This window comes from Triplophysa rosa, linkage group LG1 (genome assembly GCF_024868665.1).
Source record: "Triplophysa rosa linkage group LG1, Trosa_1v2, whole genome shotgun sequence".
NCBI lineage: Eukaryota > Metazoa > Chordata > Actinopteri > Cypriniformes > Nemacheilidae > Triplophysa > Triplophysa rosa.
The window spans coordinates 36,945,124-36,965,458 of NC_079890.1; the positions used below are offsets into that span (position 1 = coordinate 36,945,124).

The following is a 20,335-nucleotide window of genomic DNA, read 5'->3' on the forward strand; positions in this document are numbered from 1 at the left end:
AAACCCGCACGCCCACCCGTCCTGACCCTCGTTGTGTTTCTCTGTGCTTCAGGTCAGATGTGTCAGCAGGCACATCCAGACAGAAGTCTCAGTATGCGGCCTTGTGTCTGTATGACGATAATCTCCTCCGGACACAGACGCTCCATCCATTACAAAGCGGGAGAAATGAGATACATCAGAGTAGAGATGTGCACGCTGCACACCATCTGACACCGTCTCACAAAATCTAACAACTTGATTCTATTACTGACCTTGTGGTTTCAAGGTTTTAAATAATGTTGTGTACTCAAATGTCGGCAAAACACGTTTATTGTAAAATTACGGTCTCTCTCATCTGAAAAAGAAGAGCAAAAATGTTAATGAATCAGACAGCACCCATTTCATCTAAACAAAAGAAAGTATACTAGCTTCTAGACGTTGTACTTTAAAGGGACAGTTCACCCAAAAATTAAAATTCTGTCATCATTTGCTCCCCCTCAGGTTGTTCCAAACCTGTGTACATTTCTATGTTCTGCTAAACACAGAGAAAGATATTTGGAAGAATGTCAGTAACTGAACAGATCTCATCCCCCCCATTGACTCCCAGAGTATTTCTTTTCCCTACTAAGGCAGTAAATGGGGGATGAGATCTGTTTGGTTACTGACATTCTTACAAATATCTTCCTTTGTTGTTCAGCAGAACAAAGAAATTCACACAGGTTTGGAACAACCTGAGGGGGAGAAAATGACGACAGAATTTTAATTTTTGGGTGAACTGTTCCTTTAAGGCAGTTGACCGAAAAACAAACATTCTGTCATTATTATACTTAGCATCTAGGTCTGTATGACTTTCTGTTTGCAAAAGTTAACAATCAAAGAGTCAAAATTCACCCAGATTTAAATATTTGCTAATTTTATTTATATAAAGGAACCTCTGGACACATAGGCAGTTTTTTAAATTTTATATTTAAATAGATGTGCAAAGTAAAATGAGCTTTTTGGACATAATGACGTTCAGAACATATACTTTATTATATACTTAACTTTTTGTGTCAATTTTGGTTTAATTTGAGCAACTTTGTTATGAGCTTTTGTCATTAATTATTATTTTTTTTGTTTTAAATTGTCATTCGTGTGTACATTTTTATTTATTTCCAGTTAGTAATTATTATTTAATTTATGTTATCAAATATATATTATAATTATAATTAAGTCCCTCGGCTTAACCTTATTCCAGTTTTTTGCAAAGGTGACATTTCTAAGTTTTTGAAAAAACAAAGGGAGATATTTTCAAGAACGTTGGTAACCAAACAAGCCTGACATCACGGACTTCCATTGTATGAACACAAAGCCACTGAGACTCAAAATGTCTTCTTTTTTGTGTTTTACAGATAAAAGAGTCATATACAGGTCGACATAAGGGTATATAAATGACCAATGACTATTTCTGGGTGAACTAACCCTTAACAACAATACAACAATAACAACCCTGCTTCATATTATGTGCATTATAGCAGCCTCTAGTGGCCTTAAAGAGTAAAACATTATAGATCTGTTCCACCAAACTCATCACACTATCACATATTATTCCCTTTTTTTCACTGAGAAATAAGAATTTAGATAAGAACTGAAAATGTTATGAGCAAATAGACTTTATTACATGTTTTCAATGCAAGCTAAAATCAGTATCAAACATACATAACACGCCAGATTCTCACTCAGATGATTTAAGACACACAAATTAGTGTTAAGGGAGAAACAACCACACACACACACACGTATATAAAGGCTTCCTCGTCTTACTCTTCCATAATAAACATATAGCATTGACAACGGGACTGTCAAGTAAATACAAATATTTTAAAACCCTCACCAAAAATAATTACTCATCCAAAATATGGAGTTCAATAAACAAGCTATTAGGATGGACACAGATCCCAGAGGCAGACGTGAAACTGCAAGGCCACAGCTGAAGCGAGAATAACTAAGGCCATAACAGTTTAAAACACACACAAAACTAAAGATGGAGTGTAAACCGAATAAAAGTTCACAAAGAAAGCCGACTCGTGTCATTTCTAACTCGAACACATTCTCACGTCAGTCACAACCTGCTTAACAAAAACAAAGAAATGTTTAACTTTAACACACAGGATGTTCGTTCAAAATGGGGGGAAATAAAACACGGCATCTTTAACTAGGTGTGCTTAGAGCACTAGACACAAAGGAGCTTTGGCGTTTAGTTGAGCATATGAAATAGCAACAGCACATCTCTCATGTCAAGACTGTTTTACTTGTCAATGCCAAAACAGCTGTGTCATTCACACACATTTTCTCCTTTACGTCATACGCTCGGTCATTCATGAGACATCAGATAAGCTCTTTACACAACTCAAGGTGTACAAAAGCAGACAGGTTAGACCTGCTTTTTCCTATATTACTCAAAGAGGACGCAAAAAGTCCTGGAAGCAAAAAGAAAGTACTGTAGGCATCTGTCTCGTAAAAATGGGGAAGCTAACAGATAGAATGATTATCAATAGATCATATAGTTTAATATATATTGTTTAGTGGTGGTCATACATGCTGCTGAAGTTAGAATACATAACAGATCACCGGACTAACTAGTTTCCGTTGTCATCGAGGCCTTTTGTGCAGGGCGGGCGTTTTGTCATAGGCGAATTTGGTATACACTTTCTCCACTGCCATTCACAAGCTTCTCTAGTATCAGATCCTTCATTATGTTTGTTACCAATATTATTTTACACCTCCACCAGAAGTACAGAGAACAGCGTGTACGTGAAGACGGACAGGGTGCGATGATGTCTTGTGCGGCAGCTGGAGGTTTGGAGGGAGATGTCCTGTCTCCAGATGTGACCTGGACAATTAGGTCTTCTTCTTGAGATCTTCAAAGCGCCGGGACAGGTCGTCGAAGTCGATGTCGTCTGACGTGTTGGGGTTCCCTCCGAACGAGGATGCGGGGAGCGTGTCGGGAACAGACGGAAGCTCGGGAAGGGTGGAGTTGTCATAGAATTGGCCAGATGGGACTGGGCCTGGAGACAAAGCGAATGTGTTAAGATAGAAACATAAATCATTTTTTTTATTTATATAAGGCAATAAAAGGAGAATGTATATACCTGGCATCACCTGGGGACAAGCAGAGGGTTTGACTGACAAATCATCGATCTTAAAGAAAAGCAACAATGAAAATGTTAACCCCTCATATAAAACACTGACAAAACATACAAAGCTAAATAAAAAACTGGTGTGTTTGTACCTTTAAAAGGTTGTCAAACATTTTTACAGATTTTATTCGGCCTTATAATGTTAGTGTTTTTTTGTAAGTTGCTCTGGATGAAAGTGTCTGCTGAATGCTTAAACATACATGTTAGCTCAGTAAGTCCAATTTCAACCTTTTAATAGTCCTTATTTGACTGTTTCCCCCCTAAATGTAACAGAATAAATCACTGTAATATATCCAGTGTTTCTTAAAGACAGGACCAGAATCAGGGGGTCTCTATATTGGGGTCTATATCGAATATACTGTAAAGCCGCAGGAAAAAAAAGAGAAATAATAATAAATTTTCATTTCAAATCATATCTAGATGTATTGTGGCCATTTCAGTCCAGTGTTTGTTGAATTTCAATAAAACCAAACTTCAGGAGTGTGAAAGACTGACAGTATGACAAGGCATATGAAAACTGTGAGAAAATCCAGGTAATCACATAAAAAAATATTTTTCCTAAATACATGTAGAAATATTACTGTTGTATTGCTTAAAACGTGAATAGATCTGAAAAAATACACCGCATATTTCTTTTTTGGGGGGGGAGATTAGTAGTTTACAGAATGAAACAAAAATAATAATTTGACGTAAACACAAACCTATAAATAGTCCATTTTAAAATGAGAAAAATAGTCCATTTTAAAATCAGAAATAAAAAAAATCTGAAACGGTCTCTTAATTTTTTCAGCGGCTGTAGATCTTTCTAGTTATGACATGCTCTAAAAACATTATATTTAGTAGAAACTTTAATTGGTGGGGCCTTCAAATATTTGTGGACAAGGGGGAGGACTTGAATCCACTGTATTGATAGGTTTGTGATGTCAGAAACCAAGGATTATTTTTTGCAACCTAATATTAACAGATGATCTGAAAGGTTTATGAACCTGAAAGGACGTTCCGAGTTGTGAAAAATATGCTACAGTATGTTTTCATAAAAGAATAAACTTAAAAGAAGGAACATTTTATTTCTAATTATTCATGAACGATCTCCAGTAGACACTTCTTTATCATTAGTAAAAACACGACAGAGGAAAAGTAAGTTAAACCGGACCCGTGCGACAACATGCCCATGTCGTGAATACGGATCAAGTACTCATGACAGGAAAATGTGCTTTCAAGGGATAGTATCATTTATTCACCCTTATGTCGTATATGACTGTCTTCTGCAGAACACAAAAGAAGATATTTTGAGAATGGTTTTGTGTCCATACAATAGAAGTCAAAGGCGACAATGCTGTTTGGTAACCGACATTCTTCAAAATATCTTTTGTGCTCTGCAGAAGGGTAAAAGTCGTCCAGATTTGAGATGACACGAGGGTAAGTAAATGATGAAAGAATTTTCATATTGTAATGAACCATCCATTGATCACATGCGCAGTAGTGGATTTGTTGGAAAAAAATGCTTGCAGTATTTCTTCCCTTTATAAATACTTGAAAGCATTTCCCCAAGAATTCCAAAAAAGCAGTAAACTCGACATGGCCGAGGTTAGAAATGAGGCGAGTTTGTGATGCATGCGAAGGTTCCCAGGGCGAACAGCAGCTATAGAGCAGTGTTAAACATGTGAACTGTAACAAACTGCTCTTCCCTGAACAAGTCGTCCACGTCTGGGTGAGGGGGTTGAAGAGCTCTTGCACTTACAGATTCATAGGTAGGTGGGCAGCTGGGAAGTTGTGGCGGCTGCCCTCCTCTCGCTGGAGGGTGGAAGTTGCTAAAGCCATCATAGGTGCCAACAGGACCATTGAAGGGCCCCTATGGGGGATATGAACCGTTTTAGAGTTCAACTTGAACGCGTCTAAGATGCTTGAGAGTATGAAAAGTGCTTACAGCTCCTTTGGGTACAGGGTAGTTGAAAGCTGTGGGCATGGGCATAGGCATGGGCATAGGCATGGCCGCAGCGGGGGCGGTGAAACCTCCTCCACCCCCTCCACCAGCTCCGGGCTTCCTGAAGTCACTGTTCACATCGATCAGATCAGCCTCTTCCCCCGGACACACCTCTGGCTGTGAACACACGTGTTAAGATGTGAAATGTCTGCAGATGTAGCAGAGATGAGTGAGAGGAACAGGAGTTGAGGTCCTACCCGAACCATGGCATCAGGTTCATAGGGGACGTTGTAGTTTTTGGCGATCTCTATGAGGTAGCGCTCCACCAAAATCTTTGGCGGGGACTCCACGCTCAGTTTGTGCATAAGCTAAGAAAGAGAGTCAAATATGAAATGAATAGAACTACTCAAACTAGATTTATAAACGGTGCTCGGCCTACTACTGTACACAAATAGGTGTTGAATCATACCCTGTCATTCACTGTTCCGATCTGGTTTGTCCTGCAAAGCTTTGCGTACTCTTTGCTGTATTTGGCACACAACTGGTCTGAAACCTGCGAGACAAAAACACATGAGAAAGAAAACATGCAAACCCATCAATAGATTAAAGACAGAAAACACGCGCACAATTTTCAGTTCTGTAACTTCTGATTGTAGACGGGGAGCAGCCCAGATGAGAGTGGACACCGCTTCTTGTAGACCAGGGTCAAGTTCTCTGAAGACATCAAAAGAAACGGTGAACATCTCCCGTCACATACAGACGGTGAGCCTGAAATCTGAATCTTCGGACTTACTTCATGGACTGTATTAAACCAAACCGGGTGAGCAACAGATCACAGTATAACTCCAGAATCTCCATGGCCTCCACCAGATAATCTTCTCTGATGATGTGCTCGACTCTGATCCTCGCACGCTCGTCTTTGCCTGCCGACAAGTAGTCTGCGATTTCCTTACGAGCCTTTTGGGCCAATTCAGCTAATTCAGACGAGAAGAAATGAGATGCAATTCATTTCATTTTAAATCAACTTTCAGAAGTTCTTAGCGCGTCAGGAGGTCATCCAACTTACATTTCTTCTTCTCCAGAAGTTTGAGGCGGTTTATGACCAGCCTGAGGTTGACGCGAAGCCTCTCTGATTTAAATCCTCCACCGAGCATGATGGAGATCTGAGGACAAACACCAAACAAAATGTGAGAAGAAAATGTGTGAACTGATGGTTGTAAACATGTTCCGGCATCAGACAGATTGTCAAATCTCAAACTCATTTAGAGATCAGTGCTCGAATTAGGAGTGATGTCACTGTCATGTCATGACAAAAGCAAATGTGAACAATAAGAGGTTAAACTTGATCACTTTAGTGGGTCGAACATTCAGAAAAACAACAAGTATTACTAAATATACAATTAATCCTGTATTTCACCACGTCACAACACCTACAAAACAAGAAGTGTCAGTACTATTGCTCAGTGATGCTATCTAAATGTTTAACACATTTATGTACCAAGACACACTGTGAAGTAAAAAATATTATGTGTAACATGAAACAGTAAAAAACTTTTTTTTCGTTTTGTTATGCACACAATAAATGTAAAAACATTAGTTTGATAGCACGATGTTCTCTTACACGTACAGTCTACACAGTATGAGTCACAAGAAGCTAAGAAACACCCAAAACACACAACAATAAGATTAAAAACAACCGAACCAACATACCAAACAATCAACAATCTGTTGTTGTTTATCAAATCAAAACCACCTCTATCGATTATAACTGTATACTTTAAACTACAGTACATTTAAATTAAACACAGATTGAAACAATTTAACCAGGAAGAGACTCGATTAGCAAGCGGCTAACAGCACCTTATTTACCAAAGTCAACAAAGGTCCCTCCAGAACCCTACAAATGTGTAATAATACACACCGCTTTATAAATCGATCAAGAATTTAAGAGACAAATGTGTAATAAATGTCATATTTACCGTTGAGGATCACTCCAGACGCTGATGAGAAGTCGGTTTCGATGACAATGATGGGCGACTGTTTAGTTGCACTTCACTTCCGCATTGGGCGTAATGTCGTCACTCATGGCGCGTCACGTCACATGACCAGTGAGGGAAAACCCCAAATCACATGCTCTTAATGATGTCATGTTTGTTATATTTAAATAGGGCGTAGGAAAATGAAGTAAAGCTTTTTCGAAACTGAGATTACCAGTCCTTTACTCGCAAATATATACATCTACACATACATACTCAATCATGTTTTTTATTTCATTTTATTATCATGTTTTTATTACGTTAGTTTGCTGTATATTAGTTACTATGGCTTAAATCATAATATAAAACAATACATATACATATATATTGTTTTTCTCCGTTTCTATTGTTTTATGTTTTTATTGTATAAGAAACGTATGTTCAAATGATGTCCTGGAAAGCTTTCACTTACATTTCTTTCATAAAAACTCTCAAAACACATTTATTACGCTCTACTGTGGCAGGTCTGTATTTAGTTAATACACGCGGAAAATAAGAATATACATTTGACAGACACTTTAGGTCGTATTTTCATGTCTATGTATTAACTCTTTTTTGAAAGATGTCAAGCGCCACCTGCTGGAAAACTCGTCGACTAGGTTTGATTCATTTTAAAGAATCGGTTCCTTCGGACGATTCATTTAGCCAATCGCTTCAGCTGGATCAACAGAATAAATGATTTCAAACAAAAGCTCCCAGCCAGTGTTTCCCATTAACACGTAAACCGCTGTGATCAAAAGACAAAGAATATTACTTTAGCTTGGCACAATTCATGGTTTATTTCCAATTTAAACACGTAAAGAAGTAAAAAAAATGACAAAGACTTCCCTTGTTGCTTTGCCAGATTTGGCTCCGTTGCAGTTTTGTTTGGCACATACTTCACATGTGAAAACTTCACATTGAAATGATACAGGAATGAGAAAGCAAATGAGATGACATCATTCCACAACAACAAATAACTGAGTAACCAAAACACGTTTAGATTTTTCACAAGTGATTCAGACGTCATCGAGCGCTTCTGAGAACTGTGATATAGTGTGGAGTTTGAGCACTCTTCAGTCAGTCACCAGTGAGCCAGGTCGATGTGTTTTTTAAGAAGAACACTTGTACCTCTGTTAGTCACAAGAGGCATGGGACGACCTTAAAGGGATAGTTCACCCAAAAATAATATGCATTTCATCATTTACTCACCCCATGTCATTTCAAATCTGTACGGCTTTCTGTCTTCTGCAGAAGAAGATATTTTAAAGAACGCTGGTAACCAAACAATGTGCAGACGTAAAACCACTGTAACATTTCTCAAAATATCTTGTGTTCCACAGAAGAGATTTATACAGGTTTTGAATGACATGAGGTTGAATAAATGATGACGGAAGTTATTTTTAGGTGACCTATCGCTGACTATCAGTGGTTATGATCCTCATGCTTACACTTCCAGATACAACATGTGATAAGACATCAAGCGTATAAAGTCTGAGAACAACGTCGGTGCAAAATACTTTTAGATTGTCCCTCATTTTAGGAAAAAAGTACAAAACGAACATACAAAGTTACAGAAAACTGAACACATGATAAAGCTGAGAACATTCTTCATCCAAACGGTCATACTCTACAGTTTAATGAAATAGCACCGAGACCTCTTCCCATTGAAGAGACTGTGACCGACACGGCTAGTGTATGAGATGAAGTGTGTGGACACACAGGTGCTTTCCTCATCTTCAAACACAAAGGTGAAACGCTAGGACGAGTCATTCTGGGTCTCCTGAGATGTTCTATTGCTGGGCAGCAGAGGAGCTTGCGATGACACGGAGATCTTGTATGGAAGCGTGTCTTTTGCGAGCATCTTCTTGGTAGCGCTCACCAGACGGGAGTAGCTATCCCGGTTGTATTCGCAAGCGTGCGGATGCGTGCGCAGCAGTGGCGGGTTGTCCCTGTCGATGCGTGGGAGAAAGAGGGGAGGACGCCGCTGACGCTCTCCATCTTTAAGGGAGTCCGGCAGGGCTTTGTGTTTGCTCTCCGGGAGCAGCATGATGCAGAGGACGGACAGGACGGCAAAGGAAGCGAAGACCACGTGGTGTAGGAAATAGCCGCCGTTATTCTGCAGCTCCATCAGAGAGGATGCGGCCATCCCGACGCAGCCCGCGGCCATGATCAGACCCAACGAACCACCACTGAGGAAGACACACACATTTAAAACATGAAATAACTGATTGTTATGCGTTACAGTGGTTGATCAATATGGGATTTGCTGCCCATACTGACATCAGGAGAAAAACAGAAAATATTTCAATACAGATAAGATATCACATGCAAATTGAACATTAACACGACACGCAATATTTACTCAAAATTGAAAGCTTTTTTTATGCTCGCTAGATTTGGGAACAATAAACAAAAATCATTTATTGTGTAGGTACATAAAAAATCAGTATTAAAGTCCCAGTGAAATAAAAAATTACAATGGCTATTTTTCCATGAAATATTGCAGTGTTCATTGCAAATAGTTGATCAATGTGGGTCATCCTCTTTTTAAAATTCGTGTGCCCTCATACTCTTCAGCACTTCTGTCCAGTAATGACTATCCATCTTAAATGACGTATGTTAGACGGCTTGGGCGGAGCATCTGTTAACTCCGCCCCTTCAACCGTCAGTCTGCTGCCAGTTCCATTTCAAAATGCAACAGCTGTTTTTATACATCCAATCAAATCGCAGAGAAAGACGAAAGCCACGCCCACAGGTTTTCTCATTCGAAATTCCATTTCACTCTGAAATGCGTCAAAATACGGAAGTAAAAACGATCGCAACTTCCGGTTCACGAGGACTTAAAAATGGCCTCCTTCCTTTACCCTGATTCCAAATGGTAATCTCCTTAAAATAACTTAATGTAATCTTAATGTAACTCTAAACCGCAGCTTCGTTAAGTATACGCAGATGCATGAATATGCAAATGAGTAATTAATGAGAGCTGAGACAGCAGCGATTGTTTCAGCCCGAATCTATGTGCCATCTTTGCATATTGATGCCTCAAACTGCTGATCCACAGGGGTAGCAATTTCAAACCGCTTTTTTTAGACCGTCTTTGGTAAACTGCAGTTTTATGAAGAACATACTCAGCAATGGTTTAAAATGATAAATTTGCACATGGTTTGTCTTAAAGCACATTAAAAACACCACACGGCCATATAAACAACATTAAAAACTTGATTTTCACCAGAGAGGGGTCTTTAATAATTATGTTATGATTAATAAGAAATCCCACGTAAAGATAAGTGCGAAAAGTAACCTGCATTTTTATCAGAGATGGAGATAGAGAGGCAAAAAATGACAGACTGCAGCTTTAACTTTACTGAGGCATAGACGGTATATAAACAGTGGGCACGACCATTTAAAACTGGCCAAATAGTGGCAAATTATTATTTATTTTTTTATTTTGGCAGATGCTTTTATCCAAAGTGACTTAGGCCATGAACACACTTGACGTCTTTTTTGACAAGAAAAAGTTGACAAGAGCGCTTTTTTAGTAAAAAGAAAAGCTGGCAGCGTTTGTGCATGAAGGCAGCTCAGCACACAGGATTCATATAGGCGAGTAACGGAAGTCTATTTGAATTATAAACAGAGACCGTCTTTGCACAAACCAACCACATATTTTAAAACTACAGTACTCATTTCTCGCTAGAAATGCAATCGAAAGTTATTAAAGGTGAAAAAAAAACTTTCATTCATATAAAAACATGTTCAAAGCAATTCAAAGGATCCTGCTCGACCAATCACCTTCCTCGCATGTTGCTATGGAAACGACAGGTCTCGCTACTCGCTTGTCATTGGTCAGCTGTCAAAATAGATGCTTGCGGGCGTTTTCTTCAGAAAAGTTGAAATTTTTTCAACTAAAAAAGGAGCTCGGAGCTGCAGAAAAAGACGCCGGCGGTGGAGTTTAAAAAAGCGCTCGAGACTTTTTGGAAAACACGGTTTACTCCATAGGATTATAATGTAAAACAAGCGCTGGCAGCATCAAAAAAAGAAGTCAAGTGTGAACACGGCCTTACACTGCATTTTTGTCTACACATGTCTTTCATCAGGATGTGGGTTCTCTGGGATCAAAGTTGATTGTCATTATCCTATAAAACAACCGTGGACAAAAATGATATAAAGCTGGAGCCTACCGCACAACAGTGGGCATGACTTCACTGCCAAAGAACACACTGAGCATGGCCAAAGCTTGAGACGAGAGAAGACCGACTACAGACAGAACCAGAACCAGCCCCCCACGCAAATCTGAAAAAAGAGAAAAAGGCTCAATCATTCAAGAGTCGAACACAAACTTCCTTAAAGTGATTGTCCCTGCATTTTGTTTGCAAGAGCATCATGCAACTCAGTTTGGTCACGGTGTCATGCTGTCAGATAAACTCACATTGTGTGAGAGCCAGCAGTAGCAGTGAGGACAGACCGGTGAGGATGGCGGACAGCAGCAGGATCCCTCTGCGACCGAAACGGTCCACAGTCATGCAGAGAAAGATGCAGGCCAGCGCTCCGGTCAACACACGCAGAAAATAACTGAAGTAGAAGTGAGGCGAGTAGATGTGCAAGTTACGTGTGAAGCAGTACTGGATTCCCGTGCCAATGAAACTGGGAATAAACATAAGAGAATCGTCATTTTTATATGCCATTTTGTAAAAAACACACGTTACTTCAATAAATAATGAATGGTAATGAATCAAATCTCCCGTAGCATGAGACGGTTAAAATCAGTTGCTAGTTAGAGCCACAGACTGCGTTCCAAACCTTGTATTAGTGTAGTATGCATGATTTTTGTATGTAGTAAGTGAACACGCGCGAGTTGGTTTCAGGAGTAACTTACAGAGTAAATCCCAAGATAAGGCAGTTCCTCCACATGACTCTGGTGTGACGCATCTCCAAAACATTATGAAACTTTGGCTGAACGTCTTCACCGAACATCTCATCCATCTCTAGTAGATAAAGAAAGAACAAGCCGAGAGAGTTACACACACACATGTTGGTGGATTTCAGACCGTCTGACCGGCACATTCCGAAGTCAGTCCCTTCAACTTAACCACTATAAATGAATCCTTTCAGGCTCATGATTCGTAGTAATGCAATTCAGCCAGCGAGCTGATATGACACTACACGCCGTGAAAGTAGCAAGAAACCAATAGCCCTGGAGGGTTCATCAGCCAATGACATAGATACAAAACATGTCATTCTTTTAACGACATCAAACTTTATAAAGCTTTGTATTGAGTGACAAGGTTAGCGCATAACTTTAAAGTCATTTGGTCACATGTCAGACGTCTCCGGAGTCTCACCTGACAGCAGTGTTTCAGCAGGGAACAGCTCATCTCTCACACACACACCATTTCGTGTCGAGAAAGACTGAAGACATATTTTTGCCTGATAGATTTGAGATGTGGCCAAAAGCCAACGAGGCGATTCTGGAAACACTGAAGCACAACTGTTGACACAAACACACAATGGCGTTTATCACTAGTTAACCTAAACATTTATGTAAAGGGACCAATCGCAAGTTTGTTTTTATTTGTCATTAAGGGGCGACAATAATAGGGGCCACTGACATGGAAGAAACTCATTTACTTTCCATCCGGAAAGTAACAGAAAGAAAGCATTTTAGATTTTTTTAGAAATCCAATGTATAGACGCACGCACACAGACACTGGACTCGGAGACATTCGCACGACTGACTCACCACCAATAGGAAAGCAGCAGTAACAGGGGCAGCGTGGCGACAGCTTGAAGCACCGGCCAATCGCGGCAAAGAACGGCCAGTCCTGGCAACACAAGCTCGGCGAACACAGCGAAGAAGCCACTGACCATAGAAACCATCAGCCTGTGAGACGGGTCACACCACTCCAGACCTGAAGCAAGATATAAGAAAAACATGAGGAATAAAGAGACAGAAATAGACCAATGTGGGTAAAAGATAATGTACAGGCAGACGGCGAGTATTACAAAATAACAGCCCACCTAATGTCACAGCTCAAACCTTTTTAAGGTGTTTTTATCATTTTTATTTTCATTTAGGAAGCATTTAACGCTCAACCTGAAGAGCCAGAGTTCATTTATATTCATGACATGTATAATACATGTGTTCACTTATCAGGGATTAAATCAGAGGGAAACTTTCAAAACGGGGTCCGGGGACCCCCGGGGGGCCTCCAGAATGCTCTAAGGGGACCTAAGAAAATGTTTAAGAAAGAAAAGTTTACTGAAGATTATTGCAGTTTAATTTCTACATTATTTTTTATAATAAACACTTTGTCATAATAATATACACTTATAACAGTTTAAATGCTTCTTTATACAAAAAATGGATGTGCATTTTAGAAAGGGGGTCCTCACAAAAGGTTCATCATTTTTGCATGAATAAGTTTGAAAACCCCTGGTCTAGAAGCACCTAACCCTGGTTGTAAGATGAAACTTAAAATAAACTGTAAACTTATTTCTGAAATCTGATTGGTTGATTTAAATGTTGTCCCAGGGTCAACATGATGTTGCCCGAAGGACATCAACGACTTGGCAAAATCAGGAGAGCCAATCCTCAACAGAGAGCAGGAAGTTCTTTAGTCCACCATCCTTTTATTGTTTCTGAATTACATTTACATTTATGTATGTTCTGACCCTGGGATCGAACCCATGACCTTGGCACTGCTAGTGCCATGCTCTTACCACTGAGCTACAGGAAATTCCACATCTAATAAAAATGATTAAATCATCATTTAATAAAAATGGCTCTCTTTTTTGTTAACAATAAAAGAAATCTAAAGAAAATCTTGATACAGAGGGCTTTCTTTGCTTATACATTGAAATCATTTCATTAGAATTCTTTTAAGCGCATGGAGAAAATGCAACTTATTATCAACATGAGGTCAAACTGCCAAACAAAGTGTACGCAAAATATGCATTTAAATCAACAGACTGAAATCTATAAGGTATCAAACATTACCATAGTCGGAAACATCTCTTTATAAATGTCTTTGTTCTGTTGAACTCAAAAGAAGATATTTTGAAGAATGTAGTTCAGGGGCACTTTTGCCTACCATTGTATTTTTTCCTACTATGGGAGTCAATGGGGGCCAAGAACTGTTTGGTTACAAGCATTCGTCCAAATATCTTTCTGTGTTCATCAGAACAAAGACATTTATACAGATTTGGAACAACTCGAGGGTGAGTAAATGATGACAGAATTTTCATTTTTGGGTGAACTGTCCCTTTAATCTTCAGTTATATTCCATTAAAAAACCCTGTCCTCTCTTTGTGTATAACTCCGTTATAGGATTTTTATAATGCTGAAGAAATCAGAAAAAACCATGAAGAAATCATGTCACGGTCACGTAGAAAGATTGTGGATGCCACAGTACGACACATGATGTTGTAAATTTGATATTTTTATAGTTTAAACTAGGGATGCTCGATACTAAGCTCATGCACTCGTTCTCGTACTTGTAAAAATGCACCGATACCAAAGGCTGATAGCTCATGTGACATAACTGACAGAAATTTGCTTTGAACGTTTTTGAAAAGCACATAAAATGGTTTATTTTTCATAATGTGTTTAAGGTGTTGTTTGTAATTATGAAGCTCTTCTATTTGTATTGGACTCACTGTGTTGTGAAAAGGTACAGGCATCCCTAGTTTAAACGAACAATGTTGACGTCAACCCTGTCATTCCAGTGTGATAATTTGGCATTTCTGTGTTGTCTATGTTCTTATGTTTAGAAAACAACAACATGGCTTTACTGTACAACACATGGTACAAAAAAAACTCATTCCATTCCTGATGGAATGTTACATATGTGCGATATGCGGCCCTGTTTACATTTACTTTTCAACAATTCCTTGGCCTGCCCTGTACCACCGTCTTCCACACTTCAAAGAGAACACGTAACAGGCTTACGTGTAGTGCCCTACAGAGAGAGCACCGACTAACCTTCAACGCGCACATACACTCCTACTAAACAATCACAGGAAGTCCAGGACACAAACCGTTCCACAATGGAAAAACTGAGCAGATCCTGCTATCAGGACAGCGGACAAAACACCCGAGAAAGCTTCATTCACTCAGATGAATGTGCTGTAACAGATGGTTTCAGCTTGCGGACAGTGTGTTCTTCAACATGACATGTGCGAGATATAAATGGAACGTTGTGCACTGAACCCCAGCTGATCACCGGCCATCGGTTCACCCCCACCTATACAAACAGAGAAACCCACCGAGAACATTCCAAAAACCCACCGGTTGCTTTTTTAACCCACATTGAGCAAGAAGTCCGTCTTTATCAGCAACGTTCTGTCTTGAAACATCACATCTCAACCCAGAAACGGGTATAAGTCAAATGGATTTTTGTTCAGCTGTCTTGATAAACATGGTTTTAAAAACATTATAATATTAGTACACATTTTTTTGTTTGAAATAATGAATCAAATATTAACACGCTGTTCATTTCTGTTCGTAAATCTTCAATTCTTGCCCCACTGAAAAAAATGATTATGTGCCTTAGTGGATTTTATGAAAAGAAATTATTAAAATATACTTAATATAATTATGTTCCTGTTTTTAACCAAAAAATTGAGTTAAGATAACGTTCAAATTTTGCGAATAAAATCTACTAATTTTGGTTGTTAAGATTTTTATTGTTTTGTTTGAGTCATTTTAATTGAACAAATTATTATGTAAATCCAACTCAATTTTATTATGTTAAAATCATTTAAATTGGTCAAATTAAGTTTATTTTGTGTTGAGACTACATAAATCATTTTTGTAGATATAACTAGCTTGGCAGTTCATCTGCAGTTCCCAGCATGCTTTGTATCTGACTGCATTAGGAGATTAATTTTTCAGATTAATTTTCCAGATTTAACTGTCATCAGATGTGTTTTTCAGACTTGTTCGTGTTTTTTGTTGATTTATCTTTGAGATTTAGGAGAGTTTTGGTATTATTTTAAGTTTGGGTTTTTTAAGTTGTTACCGTTGTTCAGAAGAGCGGTGCTTGTGCCGAGGCTGAGGGAGCACGATATTAATCATGAAGTGTGTTATTTCACTTATTGAGCAGTAACTGTGCTAATGCCAGTACAGAGACCACCAGTCTCTTCTTACTTGACCATCTACTGTATGTTGTAAAAAATAGCATATTTCAATTTTGAAAGTAAGTGATCATGAAGTTTGAGTTTTTTTGTTTACTTTAAGTAACATTTACTTACAAAAAAGTAGAATTTACTTCATTCTGGTTAGTAAGTTGTACTTGAATTATAGCAGCAAATTTTACTTAATAAAATCCTCGTAACAATTTGCACGAACATTTTTTAAGTAAATTCTACAAGTTTTTTTCAGTGTACTGAAAACACATTATTTTAAAACATTTAAACTGAGTAACAAGTCGACACGGCTCTCTGTTATGATCCACAAAGCAATCCAAAACTTGTTTTGAATCCATAAACGGTCAAACCTAACCGTCAGAAGGAATGCGCCCAAACAAATCTATTTCAAATATTGACAGGTGGTGTTCCAGGGCGAAATCCTTTCAAAACAAGCACCTTACAAAACCTCCTGTTTGTAGAAGATAGCCTCAAATGTTTTGTCTGAAAAAGCGTATCAGTTGCCCGCTTAAAGAGGTCACATAATGGATTGTACTCACGTGCAATATAGGAGGCCAAAAACACTCCAGCTAATGTTAGGCCTTGACAGAGACGGAGAAGAGGAATAGCAGACGGGCTGTTTGAAAGACAAACCATTACTCCCAGTAGACCAGACGAAACCACTGACAGCAGAAGAGACGGCCGGCGACCCAACCTGAGACAACACACAGATTGTGAAAAAAGACCCAACATTAAGGTCACGTATACTATTCTGGTGCCCAAGATACGACTTGGGTCAAAGTGTTTAGCTATGCAACTACATAATAATAATCATAATAATAATAATGATTTTGAAAGTCTTACCAGTCACAAACAGTGCCGAAGAGAATATAACCCAGAATCCAGCCTGTCATGAAACAAATATGATGGAGTGGGATTTTCCAGTAGTCGTCGCACACCAAGTTCCACTGTGAACATACAGAGAGAAAAGTTTGGAGAAAGTGTTATAAAGATGCTGCTTGGACATCTGTACTCGGTTTGTGGCAAGACCGCACAAAACGGCTGTTTGTTATATAACAAATTCCCATTATCCCATTACAGCTAACGTGAAGCCATGCTATTGCTCCGTTTCCAGAAGAACCTTCCTTTAACTTCCATACAAAATGCATGACGTTGAAAAGGCTGAGAAGGAAACATATTGCTATTGAAGGTCAGAGGAAGAGGTTCAGGTGATTTACCTCCTGTGGAAAAAACATAGTGTTCCTTACGGAGTGTTTTCGTTGATGGGGTGGAGCCCCCAAGGGTCTCAAAACTGCTGTGTTTATATGCACAATACTGTTGACTGTACGTTGACATTAGGCGGTCACCTGCTATACTTATATTTTAAAGTGAATATTTTCAAAGCCTTATGGTGTACGTAGATATTTGGAACACAGTAGAGATATTTTGTAGTTTTGACAAATTAACCACGGTTTAACAAGTAAATCCATTAGTATTTGCATTAGCATAGCTTTACCACAAATACAACCCATCAAAAACTAAACTAAATAAATTATATCAAATAAAACCAATTTTCGTATGGAAAAACATATGCACTGCAATACAGTAGGTAGAAATTTGATCACATACAGAACTTTCATATCCATTTTAACCCAAAATTCCGATACTTCTATAAATGATAATATCCTCTAAATTGAAATGTATTCATTTGTGATTAACTCATAAATCTAAATTTATGGGAGACATACATTATCATAATTACTTTTGTGAACCCCACGGCTAGTCAACACTAACGTCAAATTATTTTTATTGTTAAAATGAAGTCTTTTTGGAAATATTCAACAACATAAAACAATACTTTGGAGTTTAAAATAATTTTTATTTTTAATGTAATGTACACAAATATTGTAAAATTCCTTTGAGTCTCACATGAAATACTTTAATGTACTTTAGTATATTTATTTACTATATAATTAATTCTTATATAGTATAGCGTTTTTGAAGCTTACCAAAGTAACTATTAAGTAACGGTAAAAGTAACGGTTCCTAAACCTTTCTTTCTCGAGCTGTATGTATACTGTAGTATCCTTTAACAACTTGCAGCAACACACTATCTTATAATACAGCTTACTATGGTAAACATTAAAGTACACCACAGTACTTTCATGTGGGGTGGTATTTAAAATACCCCCCCCCAAAACAACAGAAACCATCACAGACCTACAATGGCCTCTGAGGGTCTCAACTGGTCATTTGGTGAACGGGAACCAATAAAACACCCAAATCCTCCTGGAATAACTCTTTTTATATACTTCTACAGTTTTCTCCATCAGGGTCGAATGAGTGACACACTAACCTCAGTCACTAGGTTATTCTGAAGGCCTGAGGGTTTGCTGTACTCGTACCCTCCAGTGCACCGCACGGCTTCTCTCAGCAGGTTACCCGTCTGGTTGCTCACATTCGCCGGGTACTTGTAGAGCTCACAGCGGCTGAACCCGGATCCCTTCACCCACGGGATGGTGAGGTTGAGGTACTCTTGTCTGGAGAGGTTACCGAAAACACCAGGCGACGGCAGTAACGTTAGATCCGGTTTGCAGTGGTAAGACTCTGGGACGAGCGTGAAGAAAACATCGCTGAAAAGATTCAACGACACCGCAAAGTTCGGGAACCAGCTGAAAAGAGTTACGATCCGGTTGTACCGCCCGTATCCACCGATCTTGGGGTAGATTTTCGTCTCAAACTCCATAACTGGGGACTTTATCGATGGAAACGGCCGTTTGCCGAAGACATTTCACTGATAAGTACGGAGAAATGACTGAGGAGCTTCATTGGGAAGCGCGATTTATTTGAGCGAATCGAGCGCCAGTCCGATTCTTTTGAGCCACCGGTTCGATTCTTTCGAGTCGTAGCTCAAAAGTGATCCCAGAGATCCTTGCGCGACATTTAAAGGCGGAGGTGTCCGATTTCTCTTAGCCGTTGTTGATGTTCAAATCACAAGGTTGTTTTGGTACTCGCTTACCCCGCCTTTAAAACGTTTGGTGTACAATGTGCCTTTTTTACAACGACAAAATATTGCTGTTTAATTTAACACCATTGGAGTGATAATCACTCAATATTATTAGCTATGAATAAACATGATTTGCATTATAACGTAAAACATCACTGTTTATTTCCTTCTACATGCCATTTCTTATTATCAGGAAAATGCACAAACGCTAGTGAATCGGTGTGAGCGAATCACAAAAAGAGTCACTTCAAAAGAATCATCTCGCGAATCGGACCTCAAGTCCAGCCTAGTTGCACGCCAGATTACAAACAGATGACACACTGATCCAATAACAGCGTGTCATTATATATTCAGATTCGGTTTGTGACTTCCAGCGGGACAGTTCCTGTAAACCTGGTCTCTTACATTATACATATGAGCTATTTTGGACCGGTCGCTCATAACTATTTGTCGTAAATTATGGAACCACAGCGTACTGTTTTAAGAGAGACTGGGGCTGGTTGTCAAATACATTCTTAAAAGCAACGGTTCCGAAACCTTTCTTTCTCGAGCTGTATGGTTCTATAAATAAAGTTGAACATTCACAGAACCTTTCTGTTGCTTAATAAAAGGTAAGAAAGAAATGACTCTCTTAAGAAGTAAAATGTTCTCTTTTTCAAACTTTTTATTTTGAATAATGTAGGAAATATCAAAGACAAGACCAATGTCTGTGGCACTGGTTATATAGCTACTATATTACTATATAGCAAAAAAATACAGGAAATTTGGAAAAAAGAAAACCCAGCTTTCTTAATCAAGCATTTAGCGACGTCCCCTTGAACAACAGCAGAAACTTGACTCTTCTAAACCTAAATTTTATTCTAATCCCTGCTGAAAAAAAACAGTAGAACCCTGCACAAAACGCTATTAAAGGAAATCCAATAAAAATGGATTTACTGGTTATAATGGGAATTGTATTGGTTATAATGGAAACTATAATGGTGTCTATTGGCATGTGATGGATTCTATTCGTTGGATATTAATTCTATATATATAATATATAATTCTATAATAATGCCCAAAACACACTACAAAAAGGAATTTTGTGGTGGTTTAAATGTGAAAA

The 20,335-nt window shown here is 38.7% G+C and overlaps 2 protein-coding genes across 2 annotated transcripts; both read right to left on the reverse strand.

Moving 5' to 3' along the window:
- Positions 1 to 1,583: 1,583 nt before the first annotated feature.
- Positions 1,584 to 7,173, reverse strand: ist1 (IST1 factor associated with ESCRT-III). The gene is made up of 10 exons (XM_057329165.1): positions 7,062 to 7,173; positions 6,149 to 6,245; positions 5,876 to 6,056; positions 5,709 to 5,796; positions 5,552 to 5,635; positions 5,340 to 5,450; positions 5,086 to 5,259; positions 4,900 to 5,010; positions 3,111 to 3,159; positions 1,584 to 3,026 (listed from the first exon to the last, which is right to left on the reverse strand). The coding sequence occupies exons 2-10, from the start codon at positions 6,234 to 6,236 to the stop codon at positions 2,860 to 2,862; spliced, it is 1,053 nt and encodes a 350-aa protein (XP_057185148.1). The 5' UTR covers positions 6,237 to 6,245; positions 7,062 to 7,173; the 3' UTR covers positions 1,584 to 2,859.
- Positions 7,174 to 7,857: 684 nt separating this feature from the next.
- On the reverse strand, positions 7,858 to 19,171 carry slc22a31 (solute carrier family 22 member 31). Its single transcript, XM_057329101.1, has 9 exons — positions 18,580 to 19,171; positions 17,088 to 17,191; positions 16,784 to 16,938; positions 12,838 to 13,006; positions 12,440 to 12,585; positions 11,974 to 12,082; positions 11,527 to 11,741; positions 11,279 to 11,390; positions 7,858 to 9,289 (listed from the first exon to the last, which is right to left on the reverse strand). The coding sequence occupies exons 1-9, from the start codon at positions 18,967 to 18,969 to the stop codon at positions 8,857 to 8,859; spliced, it is 1,833 nt and encodes a 610-aa protein (XP_057185084.1). The 5' UTR covers positions 18,970 to 19,171; the 3' UTR covers positions 7,858 to 8,856.
- Positions 19,172 to 20,335: the final 1,164 nt, after the last annotated feature.